Source organism: Leptonotus elevatus, chromosome 2 (assembly GCF_054856555.1).
Source record: "Leptonotus elevatus isolate MCC_2025b chromosome 2, RoL_Lele_1.0, whole genome shotgun sequence".
In the NCBI taxonomy this organism is placed as follows: Eukaryota; Metazoa; Chordata; class Actinopteri; order Syngnathiformes; family Syngnathidae; genus Leptonotus; species Leptonotus elevatus.
The window spans coordinates 20,986,629-21,003,713 of NC_141240.1; the positions used below are offsets into that span (position 1 = coordinate 20,986,629).

At 36.5% G+C, this 17,085-nt stretch overlaps 1 protein-coding gene across 2 annotated transcripts; it reads right to left on the reverse strand.

The window, feature by feature from the left end:
• Nucleotides 1–1,340: 1,340 nt before the first annotated feature.
• LOC147178817 (transmembrane protein 47-like) lies at nt 1,341–14,258 on the reverse strand. 2 transcript variants are annotated; one of them, XR_015093964.1, is made up of 4 exons: nt 13,881–14,258; nt 5,017–5,157; nt 3,235–3,799; nt 1,341–1,693 (listed from the first exon to the last, which is right to left on the reverse strand). XR_015093964.1 is itself a non-coding variant. In XM_086066948.1 (3 exons), the coding sequence occupies exons 1-3, from the start codon at nt 14,107–14,109 to the stop codon at nt 3,621–3,623; spliced, it is 549 nt and encodes a 182-aa protein (XP_085923074.1). In that variant the 5' UTR covers nt 14,110–14,258; the 3' UTR covers nt 1,341–3,620. The 2 variants fall into 2 exon arrangements, 1 of the variants encoding a protein (XP_085923074.1); XM_086066948.1 differs by having other exon boundaries at nt 1,341–3,799.
• Between the last annotated feature and the right edge of the window lie 2,827 nt (nt 14,259–17,085).

Consider the following 17,085-nt stretch of genomic DNA (forward strand, 5'->3'; position numbering starts at 1 on the left):
ACATTATCTGCAGAACTACATCTGAAGTTGCATAAAGATTTTAGAGGTTGTACTGCTGTCACACATGCAAACTGGATTTATTTGATGACAATAATTCTAATGATAAAATAAAAGCACCGCAGTGTTCTCTGTGACTTTGTAATTTTTATGTCCATTGTCTGTCCATTGCCTGTGGCAAAACGACATGCGTAACATGTTTTGAAGCAAACCACTTTTCCACTATGCTGCTGTCTTCATATCCAAAAAGTCTGAATGTTTTAATGAAAAGTTGAGAACCATCGCATGAGCATTAAGATTCTCCTCTAAATGTTGGTGACTGCATCGATTCTTTATCTGTCATCCAAATTGAGAATATATACCTTTTTCTTTTTCACATTGTAACATACTATGCCCAATTTGTTTTTCACTTAAAATGTTTGCCTGTATTGTTAATAAAGATTTTATGATGATCCTGGAACAGATTACGTATTTCACTTCACCCATCCAATCCAGGCAGCATACATTATATTGTGCATTTTTGGTAGATTTAAAAAAATGTCGCTTTATAGTGGAAACAATTTAATGCTGTACAAATGATAGGACAACTTTGTTGCATTGCATTGTGGGAAGCTGCACTTGCTCAATCTATCCAGCAGTGGGCATCATAGTCGCGGGCCAAAGTACTGCTGTACCACGTTGATGAATGAAGGGTTACATCAATACTGCTGCTATTTTAAAAATACGGTATATTTAAAGACCCTTGCATGTTAAATGTGACTCAGTTACAAAAACAAAAAACGTATTTCCTATTTAACCTTTGTTTCTTCAGCATTATCATTCAAAACCTACTAAAAACACAAAACTAATTTCACCCACCAAAAAACACATTTCCAAATGCTCCTGCTACCCTAAAATGCAAGACTGTCTTATTGTCCAGACACTTTAAGAGAGAAAAAATGAGACAGGCTAATGTTGGCCAGAACTAACAGAAATGCTTCTGTTGGTCTGTTTCGAGTTATGTGCTAATGTAAAAAAATAAATAAAAGCAGATTACTGACAGCTTGACAATTGCATCTAAAATCGCAAAATAAACACTGTGCTTCGTTTGACATTTTTTCCTTAAACCTCTTTTTATATTTAAAAAAAATAATTTCAGTAAAAAGTGTGATATCTTGTAATATTCAACTTTTGTATTCTTAATTTGAAATAATAGTGTGCCATTTTTCAACATTGTATGTTTTACTTGTGACCTTTTGATGCAGACCATGTTTGAATGTTATTAGAAAATGAAGCAGGCTAGTAAAATTCCTCGAGCAGGGCCTTTGGACACTCCTGATGTGTGCAGCACTTCTACAACCAAATTCCTGCAAACGACCTTTATTTGGAGACGTAATGTTAACACAGAGATGTTTTTTAAGTCAGTCATTTCGCTCAGCTTTTTTTGTACATAAACATGTCACTGTCCTGTTTTTACATTGAAATGCCATTCTTAAGTATCCGAACCAGAAGAATCTAAGTCTGATCTAGTGCATCACAAAGCACACACAAGAGATATTTCTAGGTAGCTAAACAGTCCCGCAAGTGGTGACAGGAGTGTCTCATCCTACTGTACCCTTTTTGTCCATGACCCACTGAGCATCCCTCAAGAATGATGAAGGTCAGATGAGAAGGAGACGAGGTATGACTTATGGAGGATGACTGTGATCTGGAGTAGCTGCATAAAACAAAACAATAGTAAAAAACACACTTACTGTAGTATTGTGTGAGGTCATTTAACTCACATGGCTTTGAGAGTTTTGTTTTTGCTTCATTCCAAATGTATGCATATTACGCTCATTGAAGACTTTGGATTGTTCACTGGTGTGAATGTGTCAATCATTGCCCCTGCAATTGACCAGCAACCAGTCCAGGATGGACCCGTCTCTTGCCCAAGAGAGATCAATTCAATCTTTACAGTTTTGTATTTTTTTCTTTTGTCCACCCACTTATGTATTTATTTTCTATACCATCGGTATAGAATAGTAGAATAGAATTGTAGTTATTTTTCCTGGAATGTGCGTTTAATCTTTTTCTTTTTTTTACGCACAGTTTGAATATTAACTCATTCACTGCCAAATTAATTTGAACTATTTCTATTAGTATTATTTTTTTCTCACTTTTGTTAACAAGAGTATGAAAACCTAGAAAAAAAATTGTACATTTAGAACAGATATAAAACTTGTGATTAATCGTTAACTAGTGAAGTCATGTGATTAATTACGAAAAAATTTAATTGCCTAATAATCTTTTCTTCTACTTCTTTAAAAAAAAAAGTTATTTTAATTATTATTATTTATTATTTTTAATAATCTTTTTTTTTTAAACAAGAATAAAAGTTTATTGAAAATTAGGAGCATCAGGCGATACATTTTTTAAAATCATTATTAATCGCATGACTTCACTAGTTAACTCACGAATAATCACAAATTTGATATCTGTTCTAAATGTACAATATTTTTCCCCCTAGGTTTTCATACTCTTGTTAACAAAAGTGGGGGAAAATGAATTCAAATTAATTTTTGACGTATATAGCCGTCAATGGCAGTGAATGAGTTAAGATTGCATACTATGATACTTAAATCCTGTAATGTGATTGAATAAAAATATGTTGCATATAAAAGTTGAATAAAAAGTACACCTAAACATATTTCAATGATTAAATACAAATATATTACATGTATAAATTAAATACAACTGAATTGTACTTGGCAAATATACTGTAGTGGATAAAAAAAAAAAATAATCATTTATTCTTTCTCAAACCACTAGAGGGAGCCTATGTACCACTGATGGTAACTGTGGGCCAGACGAGGTACACCTTAAACTGATTGCCAATCAACTGCAGAGTTATTTTTTGGATATTGTCATTTTCAGTGTTTTTCAATCTATCCAATGTGGCATTAGTAATTCATCAATACAAACCAGGTTTCCACCAGTGACAATTGCGTTTTTACCATCACCTGCTGATATCATTAGCAGAACATCTTTAAATGATTGCGTCCACTTTTTTTTTTTTTTTTTGCACCACTTCGACCAATTTTAAATGTGGTGGCACTGGTGGACCTTGATGGAGATGAGCGCTGTCTGGTCTCACATCAAAGACGACAGCTAATCAATAAGGGGTCTGTGTGTGTGTGTGTGTGTGTGTGTGTGTGTGTGTGTGTGTGTGTGTGTGTGTGTGTGTGTGTGTGTGTGTGTGTGTGTGTGTGTGTGTACCTTGCAGCGTTGCTACAGTGACTGAAACGTGAGTCAATAGTAGCAAAGGGGAATCTCCTGCAAGTGTCAAGTCCATTTATAATGATGAAAAGAATGAGGATGATGTCAAATGTATAAAAGTGAGAACAGTTTTTCTCTTTTCTGATATTGATGATATCCAGGTCAGTGAATTGATATGTCGGAGGATAAGTTACATGCTCATCATCTTTTCTCACGGCTCGGCTTCCCACTAGCACCATCACAACAGTTCTTTTATGTCATGACAGAATGGAGGCGACAGTGTAAACGTGTGTACAACAATCCCCGAGAGCTCCTGGCAAATGAGTGAGTCATAAGCACCCGGCCTCTCCCATCACATTCCCCAGCATGGCCAGGGTGAACGGGACCTAGTAGTACACCTCGTAGCTCTTGGGGTTGAGGCAATAGAGGACGCCGCCGCCGAAAGCGAAGATGGTCCCGCCCCAGGCCAGGCCGTAGCCCCAGTTGAACTCGTGGTAAATCTTCAGGTTGATGCTTTCAATGAACTTGATGGGATAGAGCACCAAGCTGCAGGCCTGCAGGACCACTAGAGAGAATACATTGCTCCTTAATAATACGGCAGGTCATTGGGGGGTGGACTAGTGAGAGGGACCGAGTGTGGGTAAAACGGCCATTTCCTAGAAATGATAGGAAATGGTCATTCTCATAAAAATGCATGGGATATAATGGTTTGTCATTAGCCTCCATTTTGACTGCAGGGAGGCGCATAAAGAATGAAAGATGAGAGAAGGATGGAAGAAATCAAGTCAGCAGAAGATAAATACATTAAATGATATAACATACAGTTTATAATTTATGTATAGTTACTACTTTTGACTCTTGGAATGGAAAAGCAAATCAAATGCAAATGGCCAAAATTGCTCAACTTAAAATTGAAAGAAAAAAAAGATAAAATAAAAAGAATGTTAACCAACTGAAACTACATTTACATTTATAAAACTAGCTGTACTTTGGATACATAAAATATATCCCCCAAAACTATGACAGATAATTGAAATGAAGACCTATGTATCCCAAATAAAGCATTTTCCCATAAAATTGCATGAAATCAGTGGCAATTTTCTCTTCTTCTAATTTCTCTTCCTGTTCGTAAAAATTCTGGTATTGGTAAGTACTGATACCTCAAAATAAGACTGGGCATCAGATATCTGGAATTGTTACTCACCCATCACTAAAACTAAACATAATTATAGCAAAAATGTCCTTTGTTTTAAAATTTGTCTTTTCATGGTTTACTTTTTTTAAATATATTTATTTTGGAATTACAGTACAGCTGTACAAATGGAAAATTGCTGTTCACTTTTTTGGGACAATACTTATTGTAACCTTTTTGACAAATACTCCATATAATTAAAAACTAACACTAAAACTGATAAAAACATTAACATTAACAACAATATATATATTTTTTTAATCGCTAGTATTTGTCCTCTTTTATTTATTTTACAGTGTATGTAAATCACTGATGGAAAATCTTTGGGTAAAGTAGACTGCAATGAATGAAGGGAATGCCAAAAGGCAGAAAAGCAAGGAATTAAAAAAAAAGGATAATAGATAATAGGAGAGGAAATAAAGGTAAAGCAAATGTATTGATTAAAGGATGGAAGGATGAACATATAAAGGACAGAGAGATAAAATGCAGGGGAGATCTTGACTTTAAAATGTGTAGAAAAGGCTTTTTATTGTGCAGATGGCGAGTGGCCACCTTTGACTTGGCAGTGTTGCTGTGATGTGCACACCCACCTGTGGCAAAAAGCATGAATGCTACAGGCCTGTAGAATCGCCGTCTGGTGCCGATGCAAACGGCCACCAGAGCAACCAGGAATGACATCAGCACTAGGGCTCCGCCTCCGAGCAACAGCGCTAGTGTGGCAACCTGCCAGTCTGGAAAAAGGATGGAAGGAAAGTGGAAACAGTGAGTGCAGTAAGTGTGATGATTAACTACAGCATGTTAATAATCAAAACTTTCAATCAATTCAACCCATTTTTGTGTGTGTATGTATCTATGACCCCATTCAAACCCACGTTGAAGTGGTTCCAAACACTGAACTTCGGTTTACTAATTTGTAGTTCTCCAAATAAAAAAGACTCAGTCTATAAATCCAACAGAATTAAAATTCTAAGGTTTAGTTTTTTACCAGAAGGTTTTCCCGCCATTTTGACCAAGCCCCCAGTTCCAACTGCAGAAAGAAAAGGGGAAAAAAACGCCCTAAAGCATGACGTTGTCACCACCATACATCACTAGAGGTGTGGCGTCCTTTGGTGATAAACGTTGTTGTTGTGCAGGAAAGGCCTACTAGAACAGCAGGACTTTATTTGGGGTTATTCTGAGGCACTTAAATTGGGGGCAGGTGTTTGCTGACTCCCATTAAATGTGAGTTGGGATCAGTTATAATTCACAGTACATTTTACTCTATTTAGTAGGGCTGTGCCAAAAAATCGATTCTCATAAGAATCGCGATTCTCATTTAGTTCGATTCAGAATTGATTTTAAATGTCCCTAAATCAATTTTATTAAAATTATTTTATACTGTCTTGCCTTTGTGTGTGCCTTTATTTGGAGCGCTGTTCATGTTGTACCCGATTTGGCCACTTAGGGGCAGTGTGGTTCCACGCGGTCTAATACACTGTTAAGTTGTAGCCACATTAGAGAGCAGAAGAAAAAAAGTCACGATCAAGTTATTCCAATAAATGTTGTTTTTTTGCAGTGTGGAGCCGTTCTTTTGAATGATAAAAGTGCCGCGAGTAGCGCGCTAATTAGCATTAGCGAGTCCGACTGGAGTATATCATTACAATTCCTTGCACATCTATAGATTGAAGCAAAAATCACTGTCAATCAAATCATTTTGAAACAAAAATCGTTCTCAATCGAAAACCGATTCTGAATCGAATTGTGGGACATTCAAAGATTCCCAACCCTACTATTTAGATAAATACCACGTTGAGTAGAAAATTGCACGCCCCCTCAAGTCATATTTTCTACTGGACAACTGGGAATTTATTTTAATACCAGAGTTTCCGAGTTGAGAAAACTTTTCAAGTTTCAACATGGCGGAAAGGGCTGAAGGATTTGTGGATGGCAAGAAATATTAACACTTACAATAGTGTTAACGTCCGCTAGCATGTTGTTTTAAAATCTACACAATTACGTAGCATACACAATTCAATGTCCTGTCCTTGACAACTCATTATTTGCCGTAATTGTTCGGTTATACGAGCAAAGAGTACATCAGCAGCTATGTGTATTTTTTAATTATTATTATTATTTTTTGCTATAACAACAAAAGCACATGAACAGAACTCAGTCGTAATTAGGAGTTTCCGAGTAGTAAGGTCCATCTCTCCCATAGCAAGTGAAGGCAGGGTTACAGAGTAAAATAAAGAATTTAACAACAACAAAAAAGTCACTCAAGGGTTGAGGAACGAACTCACAACCTTCAGCTTGGGAGACTACCACACTACCACCTGTGAATTTGGACACAGAGATTGTTTTTGGTCTTTTGGAGTTGGGTAGATTCCAGCTGACCTGAGCAATATACTGAGGAGTAGATCGGCTGTCTCCCAAGCTGAAGGTCATGAGTTGGTTCCTCAACCCTTGAGTGACTTTTTTGTGTGTGAAATCCGTGATATAGAAATACCCTACTTAAATACTCCGTAGGCATGTTCATTTATGGCACTTAATTGTTTTTTAAAGTTTTTTTTTAACATACTTTTTACTTTTTTAAACGCAAACACACAAACACAAGAAAGACAGCAAGAGCAATGAATGTGTTTGCAGTAAACAAATCCTGTTTTCTCCAAACTGGCAAATTTATCAAGATGAAAAAGCAGGATTCCAGCAGATAACATTCAATCGTTATCAACAAAAACTGAAATACAGTACTGTACTTCCTGTTGTTTTTCTTCTTTAAATTTTACACTCAAACTAAATAAGTGTAGCACCACCTCGAGGCAAATAGTATAATTACACTCTATATAAGCAAGAGACCAAAGTATGTATTACCTATTAAAAAATATATATATTATATAGCAGTAATCTGGAACCCAAGTTTCATTTTTTTGTTACTGTATTCAATTTACTAGGTTAAATAGTATTGAAAGCAACACAAAGGAACTTTCAATTTACGTTGCTTATGGCAGTGCTATATGGACAAAAGTGGTAATATTATGCCTGAAGGAAGACCGCATTTCCCATGAGGACAAGTGCATTGTGTTGCTTTTGAGCTCACGCCAATGAGTGAAAGCCAGGCCAATGTTGATCATCTTTTATAGTATAGGGTAGCTTCCCTTTTTCTTTTTTGTCTCCTGAGACAAAACTTTTCAGTTGTTTTGCAGCTTCTGCCATGCAGTAATCATTCGTCGATGTTCAAATTGACTTCCGTTTTTTGGGGAAAGGGGGAAGTGACGTATACCGTGAAGCAGTCAGCACATTTGTAGGTTTTTGTGTGGCAAAGTTACCATTCAACATAAATATTTTATTAAGGTTGAGAAGTTCCTTAGTGCTTCTTGAAGTCATCTCGTAGCACTGTGTCAAAGAGTGGAGAATTAAACTTTAATTGACAGATCTGATAGGCATCTAGTAATAAAAAGAACATTTTGTCTGCTAGCCTGTAGTCAAGGAAAAGGTGAGTGTGAAGTAGACCGTTCCTCCCAAAAAAGAGGGAGAAATACTGTACTGTTGAGTTATTAAGGTCGATTGTACGATTATGACAGCGGGTGGCTCCATCTACAACGCGAGAGAACGCAATAATAACTCAATAAAATATGAGTTTGTGCTGTTATTTTTAGTTTCAGATTAAGTCAACCACTCTTATTATTTTTATCTTGACAGGAGGTTCAGAAATATGTCAGGAAATGAGTCGACCAGCACACAAAGGCAACCAAATGACAGGGAAGAAGACAAAGGAATCCAAAATTATTTTAAGGACAAAAAGGAAGAAGCTAGAGAAGGAAAGAAGCTTGGAAGGAAAAGAGGGACAGATGCAAGGAGAGCAGGAAAGAATCAAAGGTAGAGAATGTGACAAATAGTAAAGGAATCAAGGGAGAAGACATAGGGGGAAAAAATGAAGGCTGTTGAAGTAGCAAGATTTGTTGTTGCTTTTGACTGAATAAAGAAATGTGTGCCAAAGCACAAAATGAGTGTTAGTATTAAGCGCTTGGAGAGCGGGTATCAAATACAAGAGCAAAACCAGAGGTCCAACGTTACAAGGGCAGAGAGAGGGCGGCGTGAAAAGAGACGACAGGCGGAGTAGACGAGTGGCGGGAGGAGACAAGAAAAAGCTAAGTGAAAGGTAATGAAGAGTGGAAGCACTTAGTTCACTTAAGCTGACAAAAAGCCTGCACTAGAAAATCTTTGCTCGCCATATTTAGATATAGTGGGCATGGTCGCTTGATGTGCACTTAAATAGCACGCAGACCTTGTTCCACATCCCAACATCAGGCTCCGGATTGTGCGGCCCCCTTCATCTTTTATCAACCCAAATAGAAGCAAACTCAAAGCCAAGATGTGTTGGAAAGTCAGATGAAAAGTGCAATACAAAAATTATTTCTCCATAGTTCCATTTCTTTGGAATTAAATCAGCGACAGTATTTCTTGACATTTTCTGAGTGAATTGATACTTCTTTTTTTTTTTCACAAGTGTGTATATTTTTCGCAATGTATAAACCTCCTTTACTGCCAGCCATTTTACAGCATTTTTACATTTTCAAAGATACTGTGTTGAATGATTATATACTATATTTAGAAAGTCAATTATTGATATGTCCCTGTTAAAACCTTGAAACGACTAAATTGGTGCTGTAAGCCAATTGTGACAAAATAAAGTCACTATTATCACTCAAATCAGTAAATCAGTTCAGTTTGATATTGTCAAAATGGTCCTGCATTCATCTTAGCTTATTTCTATTTGTTTGCCTATTATTTATCCAGCAAGACATTTCATTTGGGGGGCTCTCTGTTGGTTATTGTGGTAAAAATGAGACCTCAATTAAGCCTCTTTTGTCTCATCAATATGAACATTAGACTGATTACACATGATTGTACAGAATCTGTTGTGATCCTATTTTTAACACGATCATGAATAGTAACTATGTATAACACTAGAAAGCACCTTACAAAAGATGAATCCTGCAGGGGAAGAAATAGAAGGAGAAAATAAGCCAGGGTGAGACGGCAGCATATTTTTTTGTATGCTAATCAATGCAGCACTTAACTTCCTTCAAATTCAACATCGAAATCATTTACTGCTATCTAATGCAACAATGCACGTTTGTTGTAATACGAAGAATAGTATCTCTGTCGTTGTCGTGACGACATGTGATCACACAGAAATAACTCTTCACCAACATCAACGCTAATGTTCGCGGCTATTTTCCTTCTCCTGTCTGTCTGCCGCAGCTGAATGCAAACTCACTTCCCATTCCACCTTTGGCTGCCGCAAATAGAAACAGGCATCTCTGGGGGGTTGGAAGGTCTCTCTGCTGGACAGGGGCGGGCGCTTGACCAGGGAGGGATGATTAGAGGAACGGAGCGGATTGGCTTGAATTTGAAAAAGGTTTTAAACGGTCACCTTTGCACAAAAAAAAGAAGTAATTAATTAATTAATACAGAGTGAGAAAACATGTCTTTGTATTAGTGTGTCTAGCAAAAGACTGAGCATACTTTTGTTTAAGAGATCATCTTATATGTGTTAAATTTTTTACAAACCCAAACACTCCTTCAAAAAATGCTGATAAAGATTTATTGTTCGAAAAAAAAAAAAAAATCCAGGAAGCATCTCAACTGCTCAAAAACACAAACAGATACTGGTGGGGGAAGAAAAAATATGTGAATATGCTAATCTGCAGGTGCCGACCCGCGAGTATTCAGAAATTGACTGTAATTTTATGTTGTAACGTCACCATTCACCACTAGATGGCAGACATCTTATACTGCTTTGTACTACAATGTAAGTAGGCCTAGTCATTTTTTTGCAGATTTTGAATGATATGCAGGACCTCAATAATAACAAAAAAAATAATAAGTGAGTTGATTTTTGTATTTAAAAAAAAATGCAAAAAGTGAATTCTCTCACTTAATGTTGGTTTTGTTGTTCAGCAGTTTTGCGCCAATCTTAAACAAATTACAGTATGTGATCATTGTGTTGTTTGCTTCAAACGCTTTGTTGTTGGGTTAGAATAGTGGATCTTTTTTTTTTTTTAACATGCATTGAGAATTGTGAAAAATTAAATATGTTAAGGACACATATTTGCACATATGCACATATGTTGTCCATATTGGCATTTTTTGCCATTATTCTGATTAGGAAGTGCATGGTCTCCATCATTTAAGTAGCCTGTCCCTGGTCTCTGTCACTCTTGGTGGGATATAGACAAAGTGGAAAACACATTAAATTATAAATGTCTGGCTTACTTGCTGGACATATAGGAGAGATTCTTGGAGGAACATTGGGAAACAAAAATAAATAAATATATATATATATATATATATATATATATATATATATATATATATATATATATATATATATATATATATATAACGAAGAAATTGAATCCCAAATTCCAACTGTTCCCTCTTTCTTAGAGGCAGAAGAGAGGGAGGGAATTTGTGTTGGTATTGTGTTTATACTCTGGCTTGTCGGTAATTTTTCAAGGTCGGGACGAGGTCTTACTGTGGTACCAGGAGTAAACCGCCGTGCTTGCTTCGTTTGAATCTGAGGTGTAAAATACTGTTTGTGAGAGGAAAAAACGCCACACAAGCAAAAAAGAGAAATAGATCAGATTTTTTTTTTGGGGGGGGTGCATGAGGCACAAAAGGGAGGTGTAGTGTGTGTGTGCGTGAGCTACAGTTTCATGCCTTCAAATCAACAATGTCTGATCATTTAAGTTTGCATTTAATTATGTAAATAGGGTGCACTTTAGCAACACTTTTTGGTGCCCAGAGCACCTTACATTCACACACTGGAAGGCACGTTTTATGTTACTACTAACACAAAGAACTAGCATTGACAAAAAAAATCTAAAATCAACCCAGTGAAGGTCGTATCTATTTTCTGGCCAAATATCAACTGAGATAGGCTCCAGTTACCCGAAGCAGTATATAACATACATTTTTGGACTGCATATATTTTCCCAATATTGTTAGAGCCACTGTCCTCATAGACGCGCATAACAGCTCCTGAAAAAATACCCTCAGTGCCAATTAAAGGATGAGCAGAAAGTGCCAGGCAGCTAAGTCGCCAAGGGAGCTGGCAAATGGCGGCGAGCAACTTCTTTAATAATAGCAACGTGTGAAGAAGCCATGCAAAGTGAAAGGAGGCTCGGGGTTGCAACAACAGAGAAATCAAAGTGTGACATGAAATATTCAGCCAGCCCTCACAGGAGGCTGTCCACAAATAGGTCAGCTCAATATGGTAGCCTAATATTGGCACACACTCGCGCGCGCACACACACATGCACACACACAATCCGAGCAGCAGACAATGCACATCAATGGAGTCTGCAGAGAGCTACAGTTGATTTTGTAGAGTAGTAATTGGGACCAGTCGGCTCCCACTTGGCAGCGGTAGTAAATAATAACATTATGTCGAATTAAAAAGATTCACAAACTATGTCATGTTAATGAACAGGTGTATTATAATAAATTTGAATTGCAGAAATTTTGATTGATTTTAGTCGTCCCAGTCAAAAAAAAGGAGCTCAAATAAGTTGTTAGCATTATAGCATGTCATGTTTTAATGTTTTTGGAAAACAAAGAGGGGGGGTACAATAAATGTAACAAAACAAGAAGCTTTTTGATTGAACTTTTGCGTATTACCATGACCTAAATGACTGAAAAACACAATTTTCCGAAAACACTTACTACCTACTTTCTATACTAAAAACAATTAGTTTCTTATGTAACAGAAATTCCTGAGACGATGAATATTGCTTAGCTTGTAAGCTAAAATGCTGAAACTGAAATATTGACTTTCACTATGGGTCTAGTTAATAGCCTATACTGCGACTTGCACTTTTTGAAATAAAATACTGAAATAAAAATCAAGTCATCCAAAATATTCAAATGTAGCTAAATTCACTGTATGATGTAGTCAAGTGCTGCATGTATGGCTTCATGTCAAACTCCCTTAACTCATTCACTGCCATTGACGGCTATAGACGTCAAAAATGTATTTGAACTATTTCTATTAGTTTAGCATTTTTTTCCACTTTTGTTAACAAGAGTATGAAAACCTATAAAAAAAATGTATTGTACATTTAGAACAGATATAAAATTCTTGATTACTCTTGAGTTAACTAGTGAATTCATGTGGTTAATTACAATTAAGCATTTTAATCACCTGATGCCACTAATTGAAAAATGAATAAATATATATATATATATATATTATAAAAAAAATTCTGGGCGTCAGACGATTAATTTTTTAAAATTGTAATTAATCGCATGACTTCAATAGTTAACTCATGATTAATCAAAAATTGTATATCTGTTCTAAATGTACAATATTTTTTTCTAGGTTTTCATACTCTTAACAAAAGTGGGGAAAATGTGAAACTAATAGCAATAGTTCAAATGAATTTTTGACGTCTATAGCCGTCAATGGCAGTGAAAGAGTTAAATATAAATGTACTTTTTTGAGAATATGCAAATGTTCCAGTTTAAGGTTCCTTTTATCACACAAAAACAAACTTTTACCATTTTCCTTCCTGAGCTGAAAAAAAATAGGAGAAAACAGCAATAACACTCATGAGTTGCTTTTTTGTTGTTGTCATGAGAGGGTGCAGAAACGTGGCAACTCATTTTAATTCATGGTCCGCTTCCAACCAAAGTTAACCCCAAATGGGCCAGACCAGACTAGAGTGGGTTTCAATAATTAATGACAGGTCAAAATATTATTAATAGTGCATTTGATTTATTTGGCGCTTTTTCTTTTGCTTTCACACTCAAAGCCCTTCAATTTCAGTTTTTTTTGTGTACAAATGCATTATGAAAATATTCTCATTTATTATCTTATTGCAGAGTAATTTGTAATTTCATAACAAAAATCTGCGCATTTTCAAATCCTGAGTGAAAGATTTCATAATGTAGCCTAATTTAAATGGTCATCAATGTGCCCTCCAAAAATGAGCAACAACAGTGAATTTTTGTGGAAAAACTGCAGTTTGTGTTCTGTCCTCATGGGTCAGATTGGACCCTCTGACGGTCCAGTTCTAGCACGGGCACTGCATGTTTGACAATCCTGCTCTAGTCTAAATTCTGTGCCTCATATGTGCGAAGCGATTGGCTGGCGACCAGTCCAGGGTGTGCCCCGCCTGTCAGCACACTCATACGGAGGCTACATCCATCGAAAGGTAACATACCAAACAAGAGAAAATTTAACACCATGAACAGTAAAAAGCCACCCCACTGGGGTGACCCCAGGCACGAACCCCTAACCAGCAGATATCGTAACCACTGGTTCAACGTACTGGCCTCATACGAGCCAAAAAGTTTAGGAACCCCTGAACTATACAATCACTGCGAAAATGTGAACGATACAGCTTGTTGGAATGGGCAGGTCACAGGTGTACCTAATGAAGCGTCCGCAGCGTCGCCCTCCTCTCACCTGAGCTCAACGTGGTGTTGCACTGCCACTTGTCGGTGCTCATCGGCTTCCAGCAGGACTCCCACAGGGACAGGTAGTATTGGTCGTCAGCCGTCACCCACGCGGGACTCATCACGGCGCCCACATCCAGGCACAACGCCAGGAAAACGCAAAGCAGCCCGACCAGCTTGAGCGGCGTGAGCGGCGAGGTGCTCGCCGACTCCTCCGTCTCGGTGACAGCCGACGACATGGCGGGGGCCGCGGATGCGAGGAGGAGGAGGAGGAGGCGGGGGTGGAAATGAAAGAATCCCGGAGAACAGAAGTCCGTTGCTTGTTTTTCGTGGGTGTGTATCCCACGCGTCGGACGGGACGTGCTTGTGCCTTGTGGGCATCACTGGAGCCGAGCAACGGAGCTTGATAGGCTAACCTGAAGCCGCTGACGTCACTGTTCCCTAGTGAGGGGAGGTAACGATGTTCAAATATTTGAAAATTATTTGATGTGTGAATCAAAACACAAGATTATTACCCTTTTGAATCAAAGAGCAAAACAATTGTCAACTTTGTTTAATTAGCATGTTTTGTTAGGAACAAATTATATTCATAAATGTAAATGTCTAAACTTGAAACCTTTATTCAAATTATTTTTGATTGAAATTGACAATTATTAAGTCTCTTTAACGAACAAGAAATGTCATTTGATAATTAATGTCCATGCAGAATTATATTTAAAAAAAACTCTCGGAGCTTAATGAATGTTATTGTTTAAAGTTTTCCCCCATTTTTAATTATTATATTTTTATGGGATTCATGTAAATTGGATTGACCGGTATTTGTATTATTCATCTATGTTAAAATTAAAATAAATAACAATAACAATGTTCAAATACTTCGTTTTTCAGGTACATTTATTTACACCGACATGAGAATTTTTTTTCTTCTAACGACATTTTACTTTTACTGCCTACATTTGAAAATAGATCGATGTATACTTTATGATGGACGGTAATTACTGTACTTAAGTAAATTATTCAGGTAGTAATGTACTTCACTTTAGTATTTATGGAGAAAAATAACCTAATGTATTTATGGAGAAAAATAACCTAATGTACTTCACTTTAGTATTTATGGAGAAAAACAACCAATCAGAGACATACTTGAGGAGCTTTGCTAAAACCATGTCATAAACTCTGGTTACTACTTAACCGGTTTAAACTCCAGTTCGCAACAAAAGTTGAAATGAAGGAATAAAAGTGACATCAGGTCACATTCAACTCTTGCTAGCACTAGCAGTATTAAACTCTTAACTCCTTAAAGTATACCTTGCTAGTATAGTAAATTAATTGCAATTGATCTCAGTGTTCAACTTTGCCGTTTTATTTTTATGTGCTGACAGATCCACTTTATAACGGCTCAGTTTGGACACGCATTTCTGCTGATTATAGCTTGATTTCTTTTGAACTGTTCTGCACAGTTTTCATGGTATGGCGTTCACCCTGAAATCTGTCAAATCATCAAAAAAAAAAAAAACTTAGCTTGCTACTACTTTCATCACCTTTTGATCACATTATAGTTGGGGAAGACAGTGAGATCCCACAGCAGGAATAAAATATATAGGATATTAATATATCAGAATGTGAAGCATAACTGTAATATTGTGAAGTTATTTCATGAATCCTTAATAAAGGAATATAGGCAACCTAAAAAAAAAAAAAAGACCGATAAGCGCATGGTAGATATTACATTTCAATTTAGATTTTTTCAGCCCCTTAACATGCCAAAAGCACAACACCTTTAAGTGTAAAGTGGATTTTAAAGCATCGAAACATTACCGTTGAGGGCACATAATACGGCAAAATTATCACAGAATACATTGAAATATATACAGTAAAGTGGAAATAAAAAGTCTACACACCCCTTTTCAAATACCAGGTTTTTGTGATTGAATGTGAGACCAAGATTAATCATTTTCCCACCCTTTATTTGAACTATAACCTGTACAACACAAGCACAAACAAAACAAAACAAAAAGCCTGAAATGTGGTTGCACAAGTGTGCACACCCTCTTCAAACTGGGACATGATTGTATTCAGAATTAGCCTGTCACATTCAAGCTCATGCGTCGGCACACACAGCCCACCATTAACTCATTCACTGCTATTGATGGCTATAGACGTCAAAAATTCCTTGGAACTATTTCTATTAGTTTAACCTTTTTTTTTTTTGTTTGTTTATTATTGTACATTTATAACACATATAAAAAAAACATTAATCGTGAGTCAACTATTGAAGTCATGCGATTAATTACGAATGCAAATTTTAATCGTCTGACACCCCTAATTATTATTTTTTTTTTTTAATTAGGGCATCAGGCGATTAAAATTTGTAATTGTAATGACATGACTTCACAATTAATCATACATTTTACATCTGTTCTAAATGTATAATAATTTTTTTCTAGGTTTTCATACTCTTGTGAACATAAGTGGAAAAAAATGTTAAATAAAAATAGTTCAAATTATTTTTTGAAGTCTATAGCAGTCAATGGCAGTGAATGAGTTAAAAGTGCCTCTGATTTATCCCAAATAAAGTTCAGATAACTGAGCAAGGTTGTTATTTAAAAAAATATATATATTTTTTAAAATTGTGCTAACAACTGACTACAATTTTGAACTATTCATAGTTCCTTCCATCTTGCCTAAGGCCCCATTTCCAGCTCAACAAAAAACAGTCCAATAGCCTTTGTGGGATTACTTGCAGTCAGTTGGGCAGACACCACCCGGCATGTGACAGGAATGTGAGAGACTATAGCCACAATAATAAGTAACATAATGGAGGGAGGACAAAGAAAGAACAATAACGACAGGAAAGTCATATGCAGGTGTTAAGAGGAATGAAAACGTCAAAAGCGCATGCAAGAATTAAGGGAAGATGACGTGCATATATTTTGCATATTTGTTGACAAACCAAGGTGATGCAGGCAAGGGGATATACTTACAACCACCCATCCCACTACTATGATCCTCAGCAGGTGTTGCCGTAGCAACAGATAAGCCACGCTAACAGTAATTAGTGGACGTTCTATTGCCTGAAGTAATAAGAGAATGATTAGACAAATCAATATATTACAGCATCGAATCAAGGAAAAACAAAAGCAAAACAAAGCAGCTGATTTGAACTAAAACATTTTTTAATTCAATTTCCAAAGTTACAACTCAGTGCTATTTTT

Bases quoted from the DNA above. Each gene is read 5' to 3' on its own strand.
- LOC147178817 (XM_086066948.1), bottom strand. From the start codon at position 14,109: ATGTCGTCGGCTGTCACCGAGACGGAGGAGTCGGCGAGCACCTCGCCG. The intron at 5,158-13,880 runs GTGAGAGGAGGG...TCCTTTTTCCAG, and splicing joins CAACACCACGTTGAGCTCAG to ACTGGCAGGTTGCCACACTA. The intron at 3,800-5,016 runs GTGGGTGTGCAC...TATTCTCTCTAG, and splicing joins ATTCATGCTTTTTGCCACAG to TGGTCCTGCAGGCCTGCAGC.